General features: G+C 33.9%; 1 protein-coding gene and 1 pseudogene across 3 annotated transcripts; both read left to right on the top strand.

Moving 5' to 3' along the window:
* Positions 1-14401: 14401 nt before the first annotated feature.
* Positions 14402-16481, top strand: LOC121247463 (annotated as a pseudogene).
* Positions 16482-18934: 2453 nt separating this feature from the next.
* LOC121247784 (E3 ubiquitin-protein ligase At1g63170-like) lies at positions 18935-23641 on the top strand. 3 transcript variants are annotated; one of them, XM_041146234.1, is made up of 5 exons: positions 18935-19084; positions 19895-20763; positions 22152-22277; positions 22366-22657; positions 23002-23641. In XM_041146234.1, the coding sequence occupies exons 2-5, from the start codon at positions 20090-20092 to the stop codon at positions 23188-23190; spliced, it is 1281 nt and encodes a 426-aa protein (XP_041002168.1). In that variant the 5' UTR covers positions 18935-19084; positions 19895-20089; the 3' UTR covers positions 23191-23641. The 3 variants fall into 3 exon arrangements, with proteins under 3 accessions (XP_041002168.1, XP_041002166.1, XP_041002167.1); XM_041146232.1 differs by having other exon boundaries at positions 18938-19155; XM_041146233.1 differs by lacking the exon at positions 18935-19084 and adding an exon at positions 19175-19506.
* Positions 23642-23698: the final 57 nt, after the last annotated feature.

The following is a 23698-nucleotide window of genomic DNA, read 5'->3' as shown; positions in this document are numbered from 1 at the left end:
TAAAGTTTAGTTAGAATCTTAATTTTTGGCTATAATATCAACTTTTAACTAGGTGAGTCCACATTGAACTAGCCATTATAAAGTTAAAATAATAATATAATATTTTATTTATTTATTTATTTTTATTTTTACAAATACAATTTATATATTTTTTAGATCTTCATATTTTGTAGAAATAATGTGTCTACTCTATCAATTAGTAGAAATAATGTACATGTCATGCATGTTTTACCATTCAAAGAGAGAGGGAAATGATAAAATAATTAAATATTACTTTCCATTATAAATAGTAGCTAGTCATGTTTATAGAGGACTTAAGATTTGCTATTCATCAAGTCTTAAACTTTGGACCATTGGCTAGTCCAATGTGGAGACTTTTTCTCACATCTAGCTAAAATTTGGACTTGCATTGACATTTGACTAGTCCATTGCAATGCTCTTAGGTGTTATCTCACCAGGCCATAGGCATTTAGCCACAGTTATAACATATTAGATTGCTTTCCGTTTGAATATAAAAGTATTCTCAAACCATCTCATTTCATTATTATAATTTTTTTAAATTTTCATACAAAATATAATAAATAATTAATTTTTTCAAATTCTAAAATAATAATAATATTAAAAAATAATATTATAATAATATTTTATTTAACTCATCTAAAATCATTTCATCTCATCTCACTATTCAAAAGAGTCCTAAAAGGATCTACTACTTACGAGAAGGTTTGGATATCAAGTTTATGTTTGGAGTAGGTTGGGAGTTTTAAAAGTTGCTTAAATAGTTTTAAAAACTCTATAATAGAAAAATTATGTTGTTTTAGTGTTATATATTGAAATACTTTTTAATCTCAAATAAGTCAAAAAGTATGTTTGAGAAAAATCATCATTTCCTCAAATATGTTTCTCCGGATAATGCGAAATGTAATTCGAATTTTAAAAAGACTTTCAATGAGTAAAAATACTCATACAACTTTCGGATAATTACAATTTTCAAACTTTAAAGAATATAGTTATAATCATTAAAAAAATCAAATAATCGTCATTTCTACTTTAAAAAATATTTTTTTTAATTTGTTTCCAAACAAATGTAACATATTTGAAAGTACTTTAAACATATGGTTATTAGACAGTAAATAAATTTTTAATAGCATAACTTATTACTTAATCTATAAGTTATAAGCCCTAAAGTTATAAGTTATATTTTCTACCATAATCCCAAATATGCACTAAATTTTAATTAAGATGAGAAGAGAGTAGATAATGAGTTTGAGTTGAGATGATATTTGAAAGTTGAATAAAATATTGTTAAAATATTTGAAAGTTGAATAAAATATTGTTAAAATATTATTTTTATTTTTAAATTAGAAAATGTTAAATTGAAATAAAATGCACTAAGAGCACTTTTGGGAGGCACGTTTGAAGGGCAACAAGCATTTTCCTAATCCAATTATGGTTACTTTCAAGTTTCAAGGATTAGGACTATCATATTTTAGTTAAAATTTGATTAATATGTCACTTTTTTGGCTATCAAAACTTGAATATCATGAATTAGCCCTCTAACTCTTGATAATAAAAAATTATTATTATTATTGTTATTATTATTATTATTATTATTATATATATATATATATTTTAATACATATTTATTTTTATATAATTTTTTATTTTGTTTTTAATGCACAATTTCTAATCGAACCAGTTTTTTAAATCATTCATAGAGGAAGAAAATGGAGTTGGGTGAATTCATATGGAAAGAGAAAATAGTAATTTTTAATTTATTGCTAGAGTTTCTTACAAATATGCCGAATCACTCTTTCGACGTATTTCTAATATTGCAGGGTAAATCTCACTAATGTTAGATATAAGTTCTAAATGTTGAAGTTTTGTTTTTGTAAAAATATAAATTCTATCAAGAAAAAGTAATTTTTTTACATTTTTTCATGCTGGGATCATTTTTTTATAAAAATTATGCGCGAAATTTGTATATTTAAAACTTATATATATTATTTTCCCTTCAATGAATAATAAAATAAGAGAAAATATATTTTCAGTCTTAAAATTACAAATTCTGCGCATTCATTTGACAAAAGTGGATAATTAAATATGGTACACGTATGAAAAATTTATTTTTTAATAATAAATCTATATATTCTTTTTAAATAAAATGTGTCAGGATTGTACACTCTAAGATTATATGATCCAGCATTACTCGTAAAATGTTAAACGAAAATGGATAATAACCCATGATAATAAAAAAGGGGGAGGCCGGGGCGCCATGACATGTATACAAATTTACGGTGAGAAAGATACGATGTGAAATGAAATAAAAGTTTAATACGATAAAAAAAAAATAATAATTGAATTTTCAAAGAGTCAACATTACAGGAATTAAATGCGTTAATTCGGGGATATTAAGCATGAATAACGGCGCTTAGTTTGATATTTTTCACAAAAAGAAACAATTAGAGGGAATTCAAATAAGGTTGTAATCAAGTCGAGCCGAGCTGATCCAGTCTTTGACTTGCGTGCTAGGCTTGGTTCAAAAAATTCGAGCTCAAGCTTAAACTTGATATTTTTATTTAACCTTTGTTCGAGCTGGACTCGATAAATTGAACTCTCAACTGGCTAGAGTTATTATTAATTTTTTAACTTTTTGAACAAGATTTAATAATTAATATATTAGATAAATAAAAAAATATAATATTAAATTTATACAACAAACAAGTAGAACCTCTATTGAATCATAAAATTATAAAAATTTATAAATAACTAATATGTAGCTAATAATAACAATATATTCTATACCTACATAAATTATTAATACATACATATAATAAGATAGCATATATATATTTCGTATATGGTTCCCACATATTAGTATATGAAATTATTAAATATTATCAATTAATTATTGTGCAAATTATAAAATATACCTATGAAGCATATTCAATATATAGGTATAAATAATTAGGTTATATATTATATATTTAATTATAAAAGTGATATGCTTATATTATTAACTTATACGTGTGTGTACATAGGTGTATGTATATATTTATTAATATATAAATGAATTTTAATCGAGTCGAGCTAACGAGTCGACTAAGGTATAAACGAGTGGGCCTTAACGAGTCTTAGTTGAGTTGGGTTAAGTTTAGTTGACTATGTGTCATTTACTAATCAAGTGGATATCTGCTTTCAAAGTCGAGTGTTTTTTTTTTTTTCACGAGTCGAGTTTAATCGGGCGAGTATCGAGCGAGCTATCAAACATATTAGTTCATTTACTGCCCTAGATTCAAATATGATCCATTTCAAAGGAAAGCCGACAACATTTAAAAAAAAAAATATTTATCATCATACTTTCAACATCACATGTCATGATCACATTTGATGTGCATCAAATAATTGGCCTATAAATTAGATATAATAAATAGTCTCTAATCATTTAATACTATATATAAAAAAAAGAGTTATTCTAGTCAGCAGCTCTACACCACACATCTAATGAGAAAAAAATAAAATAAAATAAGTATATAGTATAGGGTTGTTGAGTATAATTTTTTTAAAATAATAGTAAAAAGATGATGATAAAAGAGATGGTGAGTATCGTTACTCTGTTTTTTATTGATTTCATCAATTTATTTATTTGTTCACCTATCTGCGTACGTTTACAAAAGTTTCCATGTATCATTGAGGCCCATGTATTAATGTTATGAAATTATTAATTAAGAGTTGACACGCACTTGTATACTCTCTTATAGTCATGATCAGTACGTAATTATTCTAAATTCACAACGGTTTTGGAGAAAAGTATTAATCGATTAAAACGCAAATGCAAACAATTAATATTAAATATAGTTACGAGTTGTGTAAATATTGCGTATTTATTTTGAAAATAGTGTAATTTATTATTAAAAAATTAATTTTTTCCTGTAGATCCCATATAATATAGGATTCCTCAACTAGACGCCGCTATTGTCCCCACACTGAGTGCTTGCTTATTTGCAGAGAAATGCTACAGATAGGGGTGGGCAGCGGGGGCACCCTCAACACAAAACACACTAATCAAGTGAACCACATGCACAATCAGTGAACCACATGCACAATCAAGTCTCTACAACACACAATTCACAAAATCTTATCCTCCATATTCGATTAAACCCTATCCTTCCTCTAATCTCCATTCCAAAAAATAAATTACACAAAAAATTATAGTCGATGATGGGTTTCTTACCTTCGGGTCTCGGCGACGGAGATGAATATGGGGAGTCACGGAGATGAATACGGCGACGGCGAGTGACGGAGCAAGCTGCGAGACATCGGTAGGGCGGCGAGTGAGCCACGGAGCGAGTCTGCGAGACGCCGAGAGAGAGAGAGAGAGAGAGAGAGAGAGAGAGAGAGAGAGAGAGAGAGAGAGAGAGAGAGAGAGAGAGAGAGAATTGAGTGGGAGGGAGGGTGACCGCCGGGGGGGGATTCTAAACAAAAAGGAAACGACGCCGTTTCACTATTGAGGAAATGGCGTCGTTTCCTAATGGATATTTTTTAAAAAAAATCCAGGCATGAAATGACGTGCCTGGGTTATTTATATATATATATATATGGGTATTGGGTTACGGGTAATAAGGGCGGGGCGGGGCGGGGGTTGCCCCTATCCCGCCCCCCGCATCTGACGGACGGGGGGCTCCTCCCCTTTGACCGGGGGCGGAGCGGAAGCGGGGCGGGGCAGCCGGGGCGGAGTTTCAAGGATTGAAACCCCTAAATTATATAAGAACAAGAAAGCATTTCTCAGTTTATTAATAATAATATATAGTTTCTTTAATTTACACAAATATATAGTTTATTAATTTATTAATAATCTCGTAACCATCTCATCCATCATCTCATACCCACTTCTACCATATTAATATAGGATGGTTGCACAATCTCGGCAGGAATGGCAAGAAAGTGTACCATTGAATCAAGATTCTATTTTATCAATGTCATATTGACAGTATCAGATATGTGTAATGTTCAAGGATCACAAGTAAATATTGCCTTTTGTTTCACATTTTATTGATATGTTTTCTTCCCTTCAATCTGGGGATAGTGTGCATGTAAAAATTAAATCTCCAAACTATGTATAGAGAGCAGAAGGGCAAAAGATTACTTCTCTCCAGAGCTTGGATTATTATTCTCTGATTTTGTTGGTGGAAGTAGGTATGAGATGATGGATGAGATGGTTACCAAATTATTAATAAATTAAATATGGTTCATTAATTACACAAACATAGGCTAAATAGTAACTATATTAATATTTCTCAGTTTATTATTAATTGTGCATGTGGTTAAAAGAGACTAGTAATATTATTAATGCATCATGTGTTTCTTTATTATGTGCTTCAATTTGTGCATGCATTAATTATAGTAGTAGTAGTACTAACTAGGAATGGATGAATAATTTTTTAACCAATTCATAATTAGATCGGTTGACGATGATATAATTTGCTTGGCAATTGGTTAATTTGGATTGGGTATTTCATTTTTTTTTTATGTTTAATGTTTGATGTTTGATCATTGATGTTTCATCTTTCAACTTCCAATATATATTTTAATGTTTGGATGTAATTGTTTGGCATGTTGATACGTTTGCTTTAATTTCAGATTTCTTGTTTGATTGAGTTAATGGATATATCAGCAGATTCTAGTGATAGTTCTCCTTTCGACGTCCAGAGTACCCATACCCCTACATTTACCCCTACTCCTACTACTCCTACCCCTGGCCCAACACCTACCCCTAAGGTACCGTGCCCCTCCCCTAAGCCCAACAAGAAAATTGCTTCTATAGTTTGAGCTCATTTCACCAAACTAGAGGGTGATGACCCCAATAACCCCCAAGTCAAGTGTAACCATTGTGAAAAAATCTATACATGCCACTATAGGAAACATGACACCTCACAATTAAAAGTGCACTTAGAAGACTAATGTAAAAAAAGTCCAATATTAAGATCATTACAAGAGAAAAGCCAATCTAGGCTAGAAATTGGACTTCAAAAAATGGCGGATGAGACTAGTGGGGGTGCAACTTTGATGGGGTATACTAAGTATGATCCCGATGAGTGTAGAAGACACTTACCTCGTATGGTCATCATGGACGAGCTACTTTTTCAAGTTGTTGATGGGAAAGGGTTCCAAACGTTTGCTCGCTACTTGGAACCAAGATTTAATATTCATTCTCGCCACACGGTGGCAAAGGATGTAAAAAAATATTTTTGGTCTGAAAAAGAGAAGTTGAGGGGTGAAATATTGGTCAGTCAATTTGTTTGCCTTATCATTGATACTTGGATATCAGTCTAAAATTTTAATTTATATGTCTTTAACTGTGCATTTTATTGATTGTAATTGGACATTGTATAAGAAAATTATAAAAAATTTTTCAAATCACCGATCATAAGGGTGAGATAATTAGGAAGGCCTTAGAGACCGCAATAAAGGAGTGGGGGTTGACCCGAGTACTTACAGTCACAGTTGATAATATCTTGTCTAATGATGTCGCATTGGGACATTTGAAAACCTATCTTAGAGAAGCAAATAAGACAATCTTGGGTGGTGAGTGTCTACATGTGAGATGTGCGGCACATATTTTGAATCTTATAGTTACTGATGGTTTGAAGGATCTTCATAACTCGATTGCTCGAGTCAGGACTGCTGTGAGGTGGGTGAGATCTTCTCCTTCGAGGTTGGAGAAATTTAAGATTGGTTCATGTGGCGCCCCCAATCCCCCTTATATAAATACACAGGGATCGAGATGCCAGGATGATGACAACACGGTCACGCATCCCAACGAAATGTGCTCAAGTGTGTGTGCAACATGCAAAGGTGCACAATAAAAGTCGCAGCGGATAATATAAATAAGTCAACTAAGTACCAGAAATTTAAATACAAATATTCAACACAATTTATCTTTAAAATATACAATCATCCCAAATATAATACAAAAGGTAAATACAGTAATTGATAAAAACATAACTCACTAAACAGGAGCAATCCCAGATCACTCCTCCAACGAAGCCAAGCTAAGGCTCGTCATCATTATCTGCATCAAAATCTGCGATACCATAAAATGGTACCACAGGTAAGTATAAACCAAACAACTATCGGGATAAAAATACATTAATGCAACCAATAATATACAAAATATATTTAGCCATAAAATACCAATTTTTTCCAGAAAAATGATTATTTCCAACACACGCCAAAAATCTCATTTTGGCCCAAAATATCCGTAAAATATTCTCCCATAAAATGATTCACACAAACAACCTATTTATCGGACACTGTAGGCGGGAATCGCAGGCGAGACTCTACCACCGTCCCTGCTTACCGCCATCCCTACCACGTGCACCGTAGGCGGGAATCGCAGGCGGGACACAACCACCATCCCTGCTTACCACCATCCCTACCGCGTGCACCGTAGGCGGGAATCGCAGGTGGGACTCTACCACCATCCCTACAGTTCCTTTACACACAATGAGTATTTAACAGAGCACTGTAGGCGGGAATCACAGGCGGGACTCTACCACCGTCCCTGCTTACCACCATCCCTACCGCGTGCACCGTAGGCGGGAATCGCAGGCGGGACACAACCACCATCCCTGCTTACCACCATCCCTACCGCGTGCACTGTAAGCGGGAATCGCAGGCGGGACTCTACCACCATCCCTACAGTCTCTTTTACTTTTACTCACATGAGAATCCAATTCCAATAAACACATGAACATGTATGCAATCATGCGAAAACTCAATTTTCTTTACAAACATGATCATGCATGCAATATGTGATGTACATGAACAAGCCATAACCAACAACCAACAACCACAATTCACAATACAAACAAACACACAACTCCGTCCACAATCCATCCGACCCTCGAAACTCTTCGGACTCAGTCCGGCAAAACAAACCAATTCACAGATAATATGTGTTAGTGCAAAAATATATTTAAATCACGAAAGTTCTTTAAGGAAAATACTTACAGTGCAATATAATAATTTCTGAAGGATCTCGAAGTTGAAAAAGGCGACGTTTGAGCAACACCACAGTGTAAAATACACTGTGGCCGTGGGTCACAAATACCAACTTTCAAACGGAGGCAAACGAAGACCCAAGATTAATAGGGTAGGGCCTAGGGAGGTCGATGAAGCTAGTGGTGGTGGTGGTTTGCCGTGGGTGGCGGCGAAATGGGCGGTAGAAGACCAAAATGCCCAAATCGGAAATGTAGATGGTGGAGCTTCACCGGTGACGGATCGGAGCTGGGGTTGGGTCCATTGGGTTGCCAAGAGGTCGGGGATGAAGTGGTAGGAAGATGGTGGCCAATGGCGGTGCGACGGCGGCGCAACGGCGGAAAGAGTGCCGCGGCTTCGTGGGCTTCGTGGGGGCTAACGGTGGCACGAACGGAGGTGATATTGGTGGGGTGAGGTCGCCGGCGGCTGGGGAAGCTGGTCGGCCGGGCGGTGTCGCGCACGGCGGCGGGCTAGGTGAAGGTGACGGACGGAAGAGAGAGGGAGAGAGCTGGTTCGCGCGCACGGAGGAGGGGAAAAATAAAGAAGAAAAAAGAAAAGAAAGAAAAGAAAAGGAAGGAAAGAAAAATGAAGGGAAAAGAAATGAGGTCCAATCCTCATAACTTGGGTCACAAAAATGATCTAACGGAGATGATTTTAAAACCACAAGTTAAATAAAATAATTCAAACGCAATGGTAAAGTCAAATTGAAATAATTAAATCTCACAGTAATTAATTTAAATATTAAAAATAATTTAAATGCATAACAATAAATAAATATTTGGAAAGCACATAAAAATAATCTTCACCAAATTAAAATCATAGAAATAAACTTACTAAAAATCCAACCAATTTTAAAATAAGAGGATAAATTTTTGAACAATAAAAAATAATCATTCAGTAAAAAATACACTAAAATACGGGGTGTTACATCCTCCCCCTTAAAATAAAATTTCGTCCTCGAAATTTGTAGGGCCAAACATCACTCTAAAGCAGGATACCCAATACAACCAGAACACTCTTAAGAAAATCACACAACCTCCAACACCCAACGGGCATGGGTACAGCTTGCATAACTTTCCAAAACCCAAGAATAAACCACACATGGCATCCATTACGAAAGGTAAGATTAGACCTATACCTGCCATAACTCCAGCGTCCTGAGTCCCTGGAATCTCGTCGCCAGCACTACCAGGAGTCACCGCATACACCCGAGCCTGAACTAATTGCCTTTGATTAGCCCTACCACCGCGATGACCACCCTGATTTCCTTGGGTCCAATTAGGGTACTCACGAGCAAAGTGCCCTGTCTGACCACACTCAAAGCACTGGTTCCAACCCTGACGACACTCGCCCTCGTGAGCTCTATTACATCTACCACAAACTGAAGCTCGGCCCCCAATACGTATACCGGAAGCTGCCTGCGCTCTGGCCCCGATCCTTTGCACAAACTTCTGTGGCGACCCGGAGCTGCTCCCTTCACCATCAACGTTCAGTCGCTTCTTACCCGGAGGGGAACCTACCACAGCACCTCGCTCTCGCTCAGCAATTGAGGCCACATTGACCAATCCTAATGACCGATCTATCCTCATCTGCCTCATCTTCATCTCAAATTCCAATTGCCCAATCCCAATCTCATATTGGTTAGTATTTTTAATATTTAATATTTTAATATTTTTAATTTTATAACTTTATAATTATAATTTATTTTATTTTTAACTTATTAATATTTCAGCCTTTAAGGTTTTATAACTTATTAACGTTTATGATCTTAATTTTCAGTCTCACAGCAGTCGACACAACTCACCACTCAGTGAATTCATCCCTACACAATGCCACGCTGCACTCCCAAATTGATCAAATTGAAAAGTTATGAGTTATAATTATTAATTTACAATTAAGTGTAATGTTGCTACAATTTGTAATATTTAATATTTTTAGAAGAGTTTGTAATAGTTTAAGTTTATTAGTTTTCTTAGAGTCTTAATTTGTATAATTGTAAATTGTAATTTGTAATAGTTTAGTAGTTAATAGTTGAAATTTAGTATATAGTTCTATCTATATATATGTATATACTATATATTTTTTTAATTTTTAAATATATTTAACTTTTTTAGTTAAATTCTGGGCCCAAAGGGGGCCAAAAATAGATTTTGGGTCATTTAGGGCCCAGAAAAATGTACTGGGCCTTTGGCCTAGTAAGGGGCGGACGGATTGGGGCGTACCCTCGCCCTGATTTAGTTTCATGTGCTCTTTTACATCTACTTAATTTATAATAAAAGTAATTTTATAATCTTATGTACTACATGAAGCCACGTTAGTTTGTGAGTTTATTTTTATGTAATTCTTTACATACACAAAGGGATTATATAAAAGTAAATATATAAACTGACTTAGCTTCATGTGATCATTTAGACCTATTTTATAATAAAAGTTATTTTATAATTTTACATATCATATGAAGGCATGTTAGTTTATGAATTTATTTTTATATAATTTTTTTGTAAATAAAATATTTCTCTTACTTGTAATTCTTACACGACGACTTTAAGAGGGTTAAAAAGAAAAGAGAGAGAGGCAGGGACTCCTACTCAATGTTTTGAATACCGTACCGGACGCCGTACCGGTCAAGGCACTGGAATGAAATATTTCGGTACCGGTACCGTTTCGGAATAGCGTTTCGAGATAACGTTTCGGGATAGTCGATATATGAATAAATTATATATATAAATATATATAAAAATTATATTCTAAAATAATAGTCTATATATAAATAAATTATATATAAATACATATATATAAAAATTATAAATAGTCTAATCTGAATTGGGGGTTAAAAAATAAGCTTGTAGTTTGAAAAAACGAAAAAAAAAAAAAACACAGGTCGAAATATCGGCCGGTACCGGCAGAAATATAGGCCGGTACAGGCCGAAATTCAGGCCGGTACGACCGGTACCAGCCGGTATTTTGGCCAGTACCTGTACTGGCCGGACGACCGAAACGAAAAATTTCAACCGTACTGACTGATACGGTACGAAATTTAAAACACTACTCTACTTTCAAGTATTAGGTTTTGATATATATATATATATGTATAATATCTATTCTATTATAATAAGCGGTTATCGCTAAAGAAAATTTTGTCAAATGTGTAAATTTTTCGTGTGTTGTGTGGTTACTTTTTTATCCCTCTATTTTCTTCTTTTGTGTCTGTTTATGCGAGGAGTTTTTGGTCCGTTCAAGTTCCTGTGTCAGTATTTATTTTATGTTTTTTTATCTTTTGGGTTTGCAGTGACTTATGTCCATCTGTCCATCTGTCAGTCTATCCATCTCGATAATGACATATAATTATTATTATATTATAAGAAAGTCTATCCGTCGAGTTCATTATTTATCTAGATAATTTGATGTATCTCATAACATATTAAAAAAATATTACTTTTTTTAATATGTTAAAATCCGTATCTCCGTCTTAATAATGACATATAATTAATATTAGAGGAAGCCTATTTTATCTCTTTAATTTGATATTTTTATTTGACCTCTAATTAAAATTTATTTTTACTTAATGATTAAAGAAGTAATTTTAAATATATTAATGTATTTTTTTATTTTTTAAATATTTAAATATATTAAAAAAATATAAAAAGAAAAAAAAAATTTATGCTAATAGTATATCCAGCGATCAAAATGAAACGGCATAATAGTTGTCCCATTAATACTATGTTGTCAGAGAGAGAGAGAGGGATTTGCACAGATTTGTAATTGTATTTGCACAATAGATTTGCACGAAAAGAAGAGAAACATAAGCAAATTAAAAAAAAATTACACTGACAAAAGCAATCGCTCGATTTAAAAAAAAAAAAAAAAAAAAACTCATGCTTGAGATTCGCAACTGGAATCTCGGGAATGAAAGAGAAAAAAGGATTTACATGGACAAGAGCAAGTAGGATATTTATTGCTGAACAGTTAAATTTTAAAAAAAAAAAAAAAAAACACAAAAACAATCTATGCATATCTCATTCGTCAGTTCATGCATTTGTCTGGATAATGAGAAATGATCATTACCTCGGTCCGCATCAATTCATTTTGCATCGGTCCGTCAATTGCCATTATGTTAGTCCATCGATAGGTTATCCCAACAATTATATTGATGGGTTAGTCCAGTGGGTTAGTCCATTACGAGCCTCTTTTTGAAATTGATTTGATCTCGTGTTCTTCTTTTGCTTCTGCATTTTGTTCCTCATTACATTTGATTTTTTAGAAAAAAAAAAAAAAATGTTTCTTAATTTTATTTGTCATCTCTTCTTTCCCATTTATTTGTTTGATCATCCTGCGTGTATATGGTTTTAAGTATGGTATTTTTTGCCTTCTTTTTTTTTTTTTTGGTTACTGCAGTGCATATTATTTTTTGTGGCTTATTTTTGGTGGTTTTGTTTTTAGGTATTGTTGGTTGAGGACTTTCAGAATTAGACATTTCTGGTTCATCTTTGCAAGTGTATGGTGATATTGATTTAGAAACGTCTTTTCTATATAAATTATTTTCTGGATTTTTTTATTTATTATTTTTTATTTCAGTCCGTCGATAGGTAATCCCAACAATTATATTCACATAACACATTTTATAACATATTTCAAAAGTAAAAAATTTCAATTGTTTGGTACAGTCTTTTATGGCTTCCTCTTTTTTTTTTTTGGTCAATGGTTATTAACTTCTGCGGATTTTTTTTTGTCGTTTGTCTTCAAGTCTTTTGGTTGAAGAGTTTGGATGTTTCTGGTTTTACTCTTTGTAAGTGTATAGTATTAATTATTTTGTAACGTCATTTGTTATATAATTCTTTCCTTATTTTATGGAATCGTGAGTGTTTTGGAGAAGTTTGGCAGAAATGATTTTTGTCACAAACCAAGCAAAACATAAAATATATACAACCTAACATAAATTGTGAATGTATTATAAAAAAAAAAAAAAACCTAAAAAAAAAACATGTTTTGTTAGTAACTAAGAGAAATTCGGCAGGTAGGTAGCGACAAAGCAAAGGCATCTAAAAATAAAATGTTTTATGAAATTTTCTCTTTTTGAGTTATTATTTTTCTGTTTGATAATGTGTTTGTGGCTTCGTTGGTGTTGAGTATAAGGACAGTATTGTGTTGGAACAGAATCAACAATATATAAAAATATCTAAAATGAATTTGTGTTTTTAAATCAGTGTTTTGGAGAAGTTTGGTAGAAATGATTTTTGCCACAAACCAAGAAAAACATACAATATATACAACCTAACATAAATTGTGAGTATATTATTAAAAAAAAAAATTGACAGATTGCTAGAGATAAGGAAAAGGCATCTGAAAATTCTATCTACAAAGATGATATGTAATATCTTTATTTACAACAGATAAATATGTTAGTGTAAAATTAAACAAAAAATTCAACAGAAATTCAAATAATGAAACATTGAATATCAAGAAATTGAAAGATCTTAGAGAAACTGAGAAAAGAGGTTTTTTTTTTTTTTTTTTCCTTAAATATAACAAAAATCCTGTTTTATGTAGAAAAGTTAAAAATAAAACCGAATGTAGGAGAGTCATTGTAAAAAAGCAGTACAGATATTGAATCATAGGAAAACGATTTAGGAAAATTGAATCTAATAAGCAATAATACAAAGATCTAACCTTTATTTATAACAGATGAAACAACAGATAAATGTATATTTTGTGACCATCATTTCTCAGATTAGGTGATACAATAGAACTTATAAAATCAAACATTGAGCAGAAAAAGAAAAGAAAATCAAATCAAAGATTAGTTTGCACGTTGCTCCTGCACTAGTGTGTGTGTGTGTGTGTGTGTGTATATATATATATATATATAAGGTGGATTTTATCGCATTTATTGAATATTTAATATTGTGGAAAAAATACATACAGAATCATTTTATGTATATATATCTAGGGATAGGTTTCGATATTATTCTCTAACGACGCCTTGTAGTGTACGTAATAATTAATGTACTCAATTAACTGCACATTACATTAATATATCAGTTTACCAACTTATTGGAGCTGAAAATGCATTAACTTCAACACCAAGGGGCACTAGGAACTCTACAAAGATACTCCAGTTAGGCATTGTGTCCAACTAAAGAGTGCGCGTTCTTACAAATTCCAGCATTTCTAGATAAGAGATCACCTGCTTAGGATTAATTTTCTCAATCAAAAGATTCAACATTTTCGCCCATTTTCACTTCTTGTTTTAACTGCTGCTGCTGCTGCTGCTGCTAATTAACTAGATAAGGCGTGCAATCAAACTGTGCTAGTCTCAGATCGCAGCGCATTTATCCAAATATTGTCACCTGGGCACGTAACAATGGTAGCACCTGTGGTGATTGCCCTGACATTCTCCGGTCTTGTCTTTACATCAACCTTTCCTTCAAAGAACAACCCCAGAAGCCAGGCTCTGCTCCTGCCCGCCATGGTTTGCAGCAATTTAAATGACACTGGTAGAACTAAGCCAGACTCTGCTTCTGCCCGTGCTAATTTGCAGGTTAAGGTGCAGACTGGAAGGCCTCCCGGGGACAACATTGGTAGGACTTCCCAAAAGAATAATGAAGAATTGTTTTAGTACGGAAACATGCTTTGTGCTAATACTAACATACGGTCGACTCTGGCAGATGCTGGGAAAAGGCTAGAACATCTTCATGGCGAGAAACAAACAAAGCGTGATAGTAGTGTTATTGACACATTCGAAGGAAAGTTGCTGGAAGGGGGCCTTATTTTTGAGCAAAACTTCTTAATCAGATCATACGAATTAAGCCCTGACGGCAAAGTTTCCATAGAGGGATTAGTTAATCGTTTGCAGGTGCTGAAGCCGCCCATGAGTATATTTCGAATTTATATTTGATCATATAACCAAATTATAATATTGATGAATACCCTTTAATAATTAACCATGTTTTGTCCTAATTGTACGAGTAATCAGGACTTAACCACTTTAAGAGTGTGGGGCTGGCTGCCAAAGGTTTTTGTTCTACACCAGAGATGAGTAGAAAGGAACCTCATATGCGAGGTCTGTCGTTTGCAGATTGTGGTGGAACGCCTTCCTTCATGGTACGTACGTACCTAAACATGAACGCGCGACTCTTCAAAACCTAACACATTCCAACACACACACACACACACACACACATATATATTAAACCTCGTATAATTGTTTGTTTTTTATCTGTAAAATTTACTTTCTGTTTGAAGGGGTGATGTTGTTCAAGTGGAAACTTGGATATCTGCATCGGGAAAGCATGGTCATACGCGAGACTGGCTTGTCCGAGATTACAAGGCAGGAGAAACTCACCTGCAAGCAACGAGGTTTAATAAGTTTTGTAGGGATATTCTCTTTTAGTCATGAATTAATTCATCAAATTTATGGTTGTCGGTTTTAGTTTCTGTATATCCTTGTTTCTCGGAGATCATATATATTGGCGTTTTTTTTTTACGATGGCCATGGTGGCGGATTTTTTTTTTTTATCATCTTCGCTGTAATATTGTAGCCAGTATTTGATGATTAACAAGAAAACAAGGAAATTGTCTTTCCTGAAGGAAGCATGGGCAGAGATCAAACCTCACGTTTTGGATTGTCATGAGTACCCTATCATTATGGGGGGGATAACAGAAAACTCCTGCAAATATTTGACGTTGATACTGCAGATTATGTCCGAACAGGTTTATCAGTAAGCGTGTTGAATTTGGCATGTCAATGCATTTAATTTACAACTTTCATTATTTGGGTTAATCGCTGAAACAATTAATAGAAAAAGATTCTTTCAAAGTTTTTATTCGAACCCTAAAGTTCTGGCTTCAAGTGAGAGAGAAAAAGACATAGAGAATGAGTTTAATTATTAACTCTCACTCGAAGTCTTCAAGTTCGGACAAGAATTTGAGAGAACTTGATCTCTATTATTAACTAGCTACCTTAAACAACTTTCTTTATTATTCTTATAACAAATGCAGCCTCTATGGAATGATTTGGATATCAATCAGCATGTGAACTACCATATAAAATACATTAGCTGGATCCTTGAGGTATACACGATCATATCTATCTCCAGCTTCTTTAGTTTCTTTGACTTATTCGAAATGGTATGAAAATTCTCCGTTTTCTTGACAATGGGGGGAAATGATCGATCGCTGCTGCCTGTGATCATCATCAGGGTGCTCCTCGCTCTTTCTTGGAGAGTCGCAAGCTTTCTGCCATGACTCTGGAGTACCGGAAGGAGTGTGGGAGAGAAAGCATGCTGCATAATTTACTGCAGTTAGTAGAAACGGCACCAGTGCTACTAAATACTGATCACTTTACAGAGGATGAAGGGATTGAGTTTGATCACTCTCTTTATCTTCAAGATGGGTCTGAGGTCTTGAGGGCAAGGACCATGTGGATGCCAAAATCTATATAGGGAAGAAAGAACCTGCTACCAAGTCTGCTAGCTACATACGTACGTACCAACTGCTCAAGTAAAGATCGATTTAGAGGACTACAAGATCAATAAACTTGTTAGAGACAAGATTAATTAGTTAAACTATTCCATGATTATTTGGAGACGCATCTTCAAAACTATATCAATGAAGATGAAATTTACTTGACAGCTTATGATATTTTACGGAGAAATATTATTTTTTGTCTTAAATTTTATCATTCTTAATTACACCTGGTAACGTGATATACTTTAAACGGTTTATACACTGACTACTTAAAAATATGTCAAATCTATCTGTGTGACGGAAGACGAAAAATCTTAAGATGAAGAATTTAACATTATGATAATGTTAAATATTATGTAGACATCCTTTTTATCTATGCTTCTTCGTTGTAACCAAGAGAGTCTTTAAGGATTATCATGAAGTCTTTTTAGCATATATATATATACTCTATTATAATAAGTGGCTATCTAACTGTAAATAATAACTTTTATTTTTTTCTATTAACTTTTATTTTTTTTGTTAAGTCCTATTTTATCAAAAGGCCCTTAAAATTCTTGACCATTTGACATGTAGTTTCCTTGTAGAATTTAATGAAAGATCATATTTTACCAAAAGGTCCTTAGGACCCTTGACCATTTGCTGTGTAGATTCCTTGTAAAATTTAATGAAGGATCATGTTTTACCAAAACGCCTTTAATAGCCCTGTGGCGCATATGAATTGATGTCTCTTTTTCATGTCCTTTTTATTCTGACAATATACTCATTTTCCTTTCTTTTTGTTTCAATTTCTTTTCAATAAAAGAAATTAAAATGACTTTACTCTTTAGAACAGAAACGCTTTAGAGCATTCTCATTGTAAAATTCAACTTTAAGTAAATTTAACTAATAAAATACTTAAAACACTCAATATATAATATTAATTATTAATTTAATTAGAATATAATTATTATTAATATTAATATTTTAATTAGTAGAACTATAAAATGTGATAAAATTAAAAATAAAAAAATTATTAAATTAATAATATTTTATTATTATATAGAGAGTAAATAGATAATTTAATATGGATGCAGACCAATGATCATACTTTGCCGAAATTTAGATTTTTTTTAATCTTAATTTTTTTTTCCTTTAACCTTGTATTTTCTCTTCTTAAACAAATAAACTACTGACTTTTTTATTTTTTATTTTATTTAAATCATTATGTCAGGTGCATCTAAGGGCTAACGCATCCGAGACAGTTCCCTAATGTGTGTGTATATATCTATATATATAATTGTTGTTTTTAATTTGAAACATCACAATCCACCATTGGTGTGGAAGTATCAGAAGCAATGATTGATCATTTCTTCCACACCCTCATTCATTCAAGAGTTTTGCCCAAATTAAAGAACCAAATTAACTTGCATTAAACTCGTCTCAATCGTCTAAGCAAACATATTAAGCGAGCTGGAAATTTTGTAGCAATTTCAAACTTCCACGATATATCTAATGTTCATTAATGTTCTGTTCAATGAGACTGGTAAATTTTTTTGGGTCCACAACCCCACATGCAAAAATTTGCTGTATTTGGATTAGTTGCCCAAAATAAATTCTCAAGATACCTCACAATTTGGGAGAAGAATTTTGATTTCATAATTATATTCTTTTTCTAATTTTTCAAGTCCGTCCAAAACAAAACTTAACTTGTGGATAAAGAAATAAGATATTAATGATATACTGAAAATTACAATTCTCATTTAAAGACTGTTCATACAAATTCATACAGTTATGTTTAAAAAAATTTTAAAATTACAATAGAGTTATCGTCCATCCTTCTTAATGGTTGATTTTGTACAAAGAAGGCAGTTTGATTAATTAATACGTGAAAATAAGGAAATATATATTTCTAAAGAAAAATCAAGAAGAAAAGAGTACTCTAGCTTTGATTATGGAAGGGATAAAAATTCTTTTAAAAAATAAAACTATATTTTATTTTATTTTATTTTAATAAGAGAAAAAATCTTGAAAAGCATAAATATGCTAAAACATACATTTTAACTACAAGCTCTTGGATCAAGCATTTCTTTTTTGTATCATCGATTAATTCTAACAATTAAGGTGGATGAAAATAAATTTAAAAATAAAAATAAAAAGTAGCATTTCTTTTTTTGTAGTTTTTTTTTATAGTAATTATTTTTTAAGTTTGAGGTGGATAAATTGAGAGAGTAATATATTAATTTTAGTAATTTGTAAGTAAATTAAAAATATTAATGATTTGAGGGTAGGAAGTGTATTTATTAGTATCAGAGGCTGATATTTTGAAAATCGGACGGTCCAAATTCCGAATACGTCTTCGCAACCTTCTCTGTCTCTTTCTCCCAAATTAAGATGAACGTTGCCAACGTTACTTTTGTATCAGCCTCTATAATCCAACGGCCAAATTTAGCCATCGGTCGTTGACACAGCTCATATCTGATTTCAACGTTCGCTCTCTCTCTCTCTCTCTCTCTCATAAGAGAGTTTGCGTAAGCAATGGAGCACAAAAGCTGACGCTATATTTTCTTGGGAAAATCATATGTCCAACATTAAGAAGAAAGTGAGCTTCGAGGGCTTATCTGATAGTTTCTTTTTGTCCCCCCGCTAAATTCTGCCATTCATTTGTATCTGGTACAGATTTTGTATCGCAATCTCTGATGGTTTAGGGTTTTATTTATCTTGGAATTTATGATAAGTTCGTTTTCGGTTGAAACAACCGTTGGTGATTTCTCATAAATGAGTTCAATATGTTACAAATTATATATAAGTAATTTTTTATTTATGGGTTTTGTTTCTGAGCTTGATATCGGTTCTAAATGCTGTGAAGCCGGGTTTATCTTGGATTTTCAGCCAGCGGGTCTCTGTGCTCCGTTGTGGTTCTGTACTGGTTTGCATTATTGCTGTATAAGGATGGTTTAGTGGAACATGCGATGCATTTTGAATTTTATATTTTCCCGTTCTCGAATTCTGCAAAAGATGCTGGTAATGTTATTGTTTGCGTTTGTCAATGTATGAGTATTTTCACCTGTACGCTTTAACCTATTCATAAAATCTCTTTGACCGTCTATCTTGGTACCACGGATTAATAAGAGTTAATTGTTTTCGTTTTCGTTTTCCTGTCGTGATTTTCACAAACTTGTTCAGAAAAATATTGACGTTTAAATGTAAATATGTCAAAAATGACACATGAAACATGTAACTACTCTTGTCTGATTGCACCATTAATAATCTTTTTGGTAAGCTGATGTTGCGGGTCTTGTGAATTATGTGATATTACATTTTGACTTTGATGGTGTCTCTGCTGTTGGAACTCGGCTCTCTTGTAACTTGTCAAGTAAAGCAATTGATTAAAGTTCTGATTCTTTGGCAGCCTTCATAAAAATCAGAAAGAAAGTTGAATCCTTGAGTTCTTAAGTGTTGCGGGGATCCTTTTGCAAGCCATTCAGCATACTAGAAAAGTTTTATATTTGTTCATAAAGATAATTGGGAGGAAATCGAAAAGGTTGGAAGACTCATTATTAGGGATCTATGCTTTCTTGCCTTCTAAGCTGGCCGCCTGATTTTGATGGATGTTACCTCTCTGGAAACTAATAGCAACGCTCAAACTGACCAATACCCTTTGCTAATGGAGCGGGTAGAAAGTCATGACACCCAGCAACACATAGTTGACATAAATAGGAATGATGATGCCTCATCAAGCTCTTCTCATGATGGACAGCCACCTAGAGTGGATTCAACACAGCATGAAGATAATAGGCTATCCAGTAGCACGCAAGTTCCCACTTATCAAACTTCTTTATCTTCATCCGATAGATTAAACTCTAGGACTTCCTCGTTCAGGAGAAGAGGTGATGGCTATCGTCATCGCCGCAGGAGCCCATTGAATTCTGGGCTATGGATCTCTGTTGAGCTGGTTGTCACCATGAGTCAAGTTATCGCATCTATTGTTGTTTTGTCATTGTCAAGAAATGAAAAGCCACAAACCCCATTGTTTGCATGGGTTGTGGGTTATGCCTCCGGTTGTGTTGCAACACTTCCTATTCTCTATTGGCGATATCGTCACCGCAACCAGGGTACTGAGCAAGATTCTCCTCAACCACATCAAGGCTCTTCTCAGAGCAATACTGCCGAACCTGCTTCTTATACTGCTATCTCTGTCACTCAATCTTTAAACGAGGAAAATCTTCGAACCTCGGAGTATTTATCAAGGAATGACCAAATTGGAACCTTAACTACACGGTATCTTTGCATTTTTTTTTTTGTTCATACAGTATTCAAATATCCAGTGATTCTTTTTGCTTTGCAAATAGATGTGCATGTTCCTATTTATCGTATGTTGTTATGTTTGAGACCTTGAATATTATCTATACTGCTTAGCAACTAAAGAATATCAGTACATTTTAGTCAATGAAGATGAGGTTTGTTACAAAAATTTATGGTTTCCTTGAACTTCAATCTCATATCCACAAAACTGTCGGTTGATACTCTCCATCAAATTTGATAGTCCTTCCTTCGTAGTTATTGTTGGTCATGGCTACAATAGTTTAGGGTGATAAGCAGTAACATTTTAGCAACTAATGAGGTTAACATGTTGGATGTCTTGTTTTTTTAGATGAGTGTAACTGGACTAATATGAACAAATTTCGCATTTATTCAGGATTTGCTAAGTTTATTAATACTTATGACTTGTGTAACGAGACATTTGGATGAATATTTGATCTTTCCATTAGCCATCCTTAGCCATCAGCACTAGAAAATTAGCAACTGTGGCATTTGTGTCAAATGTGGTAACTGGCAGTGATGTACTATGGTGAGGTAGCATCTCTGTTTTCATGAACTTGTTGGTTGGCGGTGGTGCTATAGTCAAATTTGAGATGCTGATAGCAGTGGTAGTGGTGGCAGTGGTCATTGCATGTTTTGTAGTATGCGTGCACAGATCCAATTCTGCTTACTGCAAATACAATTGTACAGAATGGTCGATAGACTACAGTGGTTACAATTTATTTTGAATTTATTGTATTGTTATGGAGAAATCAAAGTTACATTTTCAAGCAATGATGTTGCGAAAAAGAAAGCTGGATCCATTTCCAAAATGTTTCTAGTGACCCACGAGAGCAATTGCTCCATTTTGATTTTTGAATTTGGATGCTTTAAAATCAAATTTGTGTCGACAATCTATTAGAGTAACCCAGAATGAGTTTTAAAGCAAGTGTTGAAGGGTAGAGTTTCCAGTTTTATCAGTGTTGCATACTTGCATCCTTGTGCCAACCTGTCATTTTTGTTGACCTATATTGGCAAAGTTGGCTTTCACAGGTGTGGTTGCTGCATGGAATCAGTAGCTCTCTTTAATAGGTTGAGATAGTGTCAATATGAATGTCTAAATCAAGTAGTCCGAAAAGCAATCAGAAACTTGTGTAAATTTTATGGAGTTTATTGTGCTGCACACAACCAAGTAGACACTAATACGAAGTCAAAGGTTCCTCGTTGGTAATTTTAGCCATAAAAGAGATGGAGCTCTTTTATTTTCGTCTGCCCAATCCCCTACCCCCAAAAAATGGAAAAAAAGATTTAACTTTTAATGCTCGATCAATGGTGCTATAAAGTGAAGTTTGGTTTCTGTTTTGCAGAATTAATGGATTAGTGGACCATTTCAAGATGGCATTAGATTGCTTCTTTGCAGTCTGGTTTGTTGTGGGCAATGTCTGGATATTTGGAGGTCACTCTTCACCTTCTGATGCACCCAAGTTGTATAGGTACGAGTTAATGACATGATATTGGTTTCATTTTTCTGGGGTTTTTCCCTAGTTGAGCTACATAAAAATGTTTCTTGGTTGCCTGCAGATTATGTATAGTGTTTCTTACGTTCAGCTGTATTGGATATGCCATGCCTTTTATACTATGTGCAACAATATGTTGCTGCTTGCCTTGCATAATTTCTGTTTTGGGCATTCGTGAGGACCATTCTCAGACTAGAGGAGCAACCCCAGAATCTATAAATGCTCTGCCCACCTACAAGTTCAAGTTGAAGAAAAATGGCAATGTTGAGAATCAGGAAATGAATGCAGGAGAGAGTGAAGGTGGGGTCTTGGCTGCAGGAACAGACAAGGAACGGGACATATCAGGAGAAGATGCAGTAAGTTTGATATTAGTTCTTGTGGTGTCGTAATTCATTGTTTTGAAATGGAGTCACCAGGAATTGGATTAGAAGTACTGTTAGAATCAGATTACGCAAAACTCAGGAAAATCCTGCCAAATTATTTTTAAACATTAAAATGTTTGATCTCCCTTTCTGCACAAGTGGCTGAATTTGCATTAGTTTCTACTTGGCCTCTAAACACCAGTTTCTGAATTTGCTTGTCATTCCTGTTACTTCACCTGTACGCTCCTTTTCAAATGGGACAATGCCATGAGCTGACATTTGTTATGTAATTGATGTGCCTGTAATTCACAAGGTTATCTACTCTCTACCCTGTGCAGGTTTGCTGTATTTGCTTGGCAAAATATGTGGATGATGATGAGCTCAGGGAGTTGCCCTGCTTCCATGTCTTTCATGTTGAGTGTGTTGACAAATGGTTAAAGATCAATGCATTATGTCCCCTTTGTAAAAGTGATGTTGGCGAGCGCATTGTCACCTCATCTTTAGCCAGAGACTCCAGCCTGCACTAGAGTGAAGAGAATGGGAAAGGGTTCGGCCATAGGTGACCTATATGGAGCCTGTGTTCCGTTACTTTACACTGGCGCAAAGTCGCAATCCCCGGTTGTTGAAAACTTGAAAGGTCACATCACATGCAAAAGCCCATATCAAATTACATTTTTTGTTTTGCAGAGTAATGCACTTGTGATTTATAGCCAGCTGAGACCTTTGTCCGAGCAAATGGGTTTGGCCCTAGCATCTGATAAACGTTTAAGCTATTCTAGTTTGTAAGCCGTGGTGTCTGTCTATAAATAATATCCAGTAGTTCAAAGGGTTATCCTATCATCTTTTGTGTCTTTCCATCATTTTGAAACCTAGTTCAAAGGGTACCGTATATCTTGTACACCTTGGTTGAAGAAGTGCTCCATATGTATACTTCACTTGCGTATGTATATATATTATGATTACTAAATCATTACAATCCTTTTGAGCTTGGTTCCTCTCCAAGCTTTACAAGGTAATTGCTTTATTTTTCCCTTC

The sequence above is a fragment of the Juglans microcarpa x Juglans regia genome, chromosome 1S (assembly GCF_004785595.1).
Source record: "Juglans microcarpa x Juglans regia isolate MS1-56 chromosome 1S, Jm3101_v1.0, whole genome shotgun sequence".
In the NCBI taxonomy this organism is placed as follows: domain Eukaryota; kingdom Viridiplantae; phylum Streptophyta; class Magnoliopsida; order Fagales; family Juglandaceae; genus Juglans; species Juglans microcarpa x Juglans regia.
Note: the sequence above shows the minus strand (reverse complement) of the source record. Positions and strands in the feature narration are given on the sequence as shown.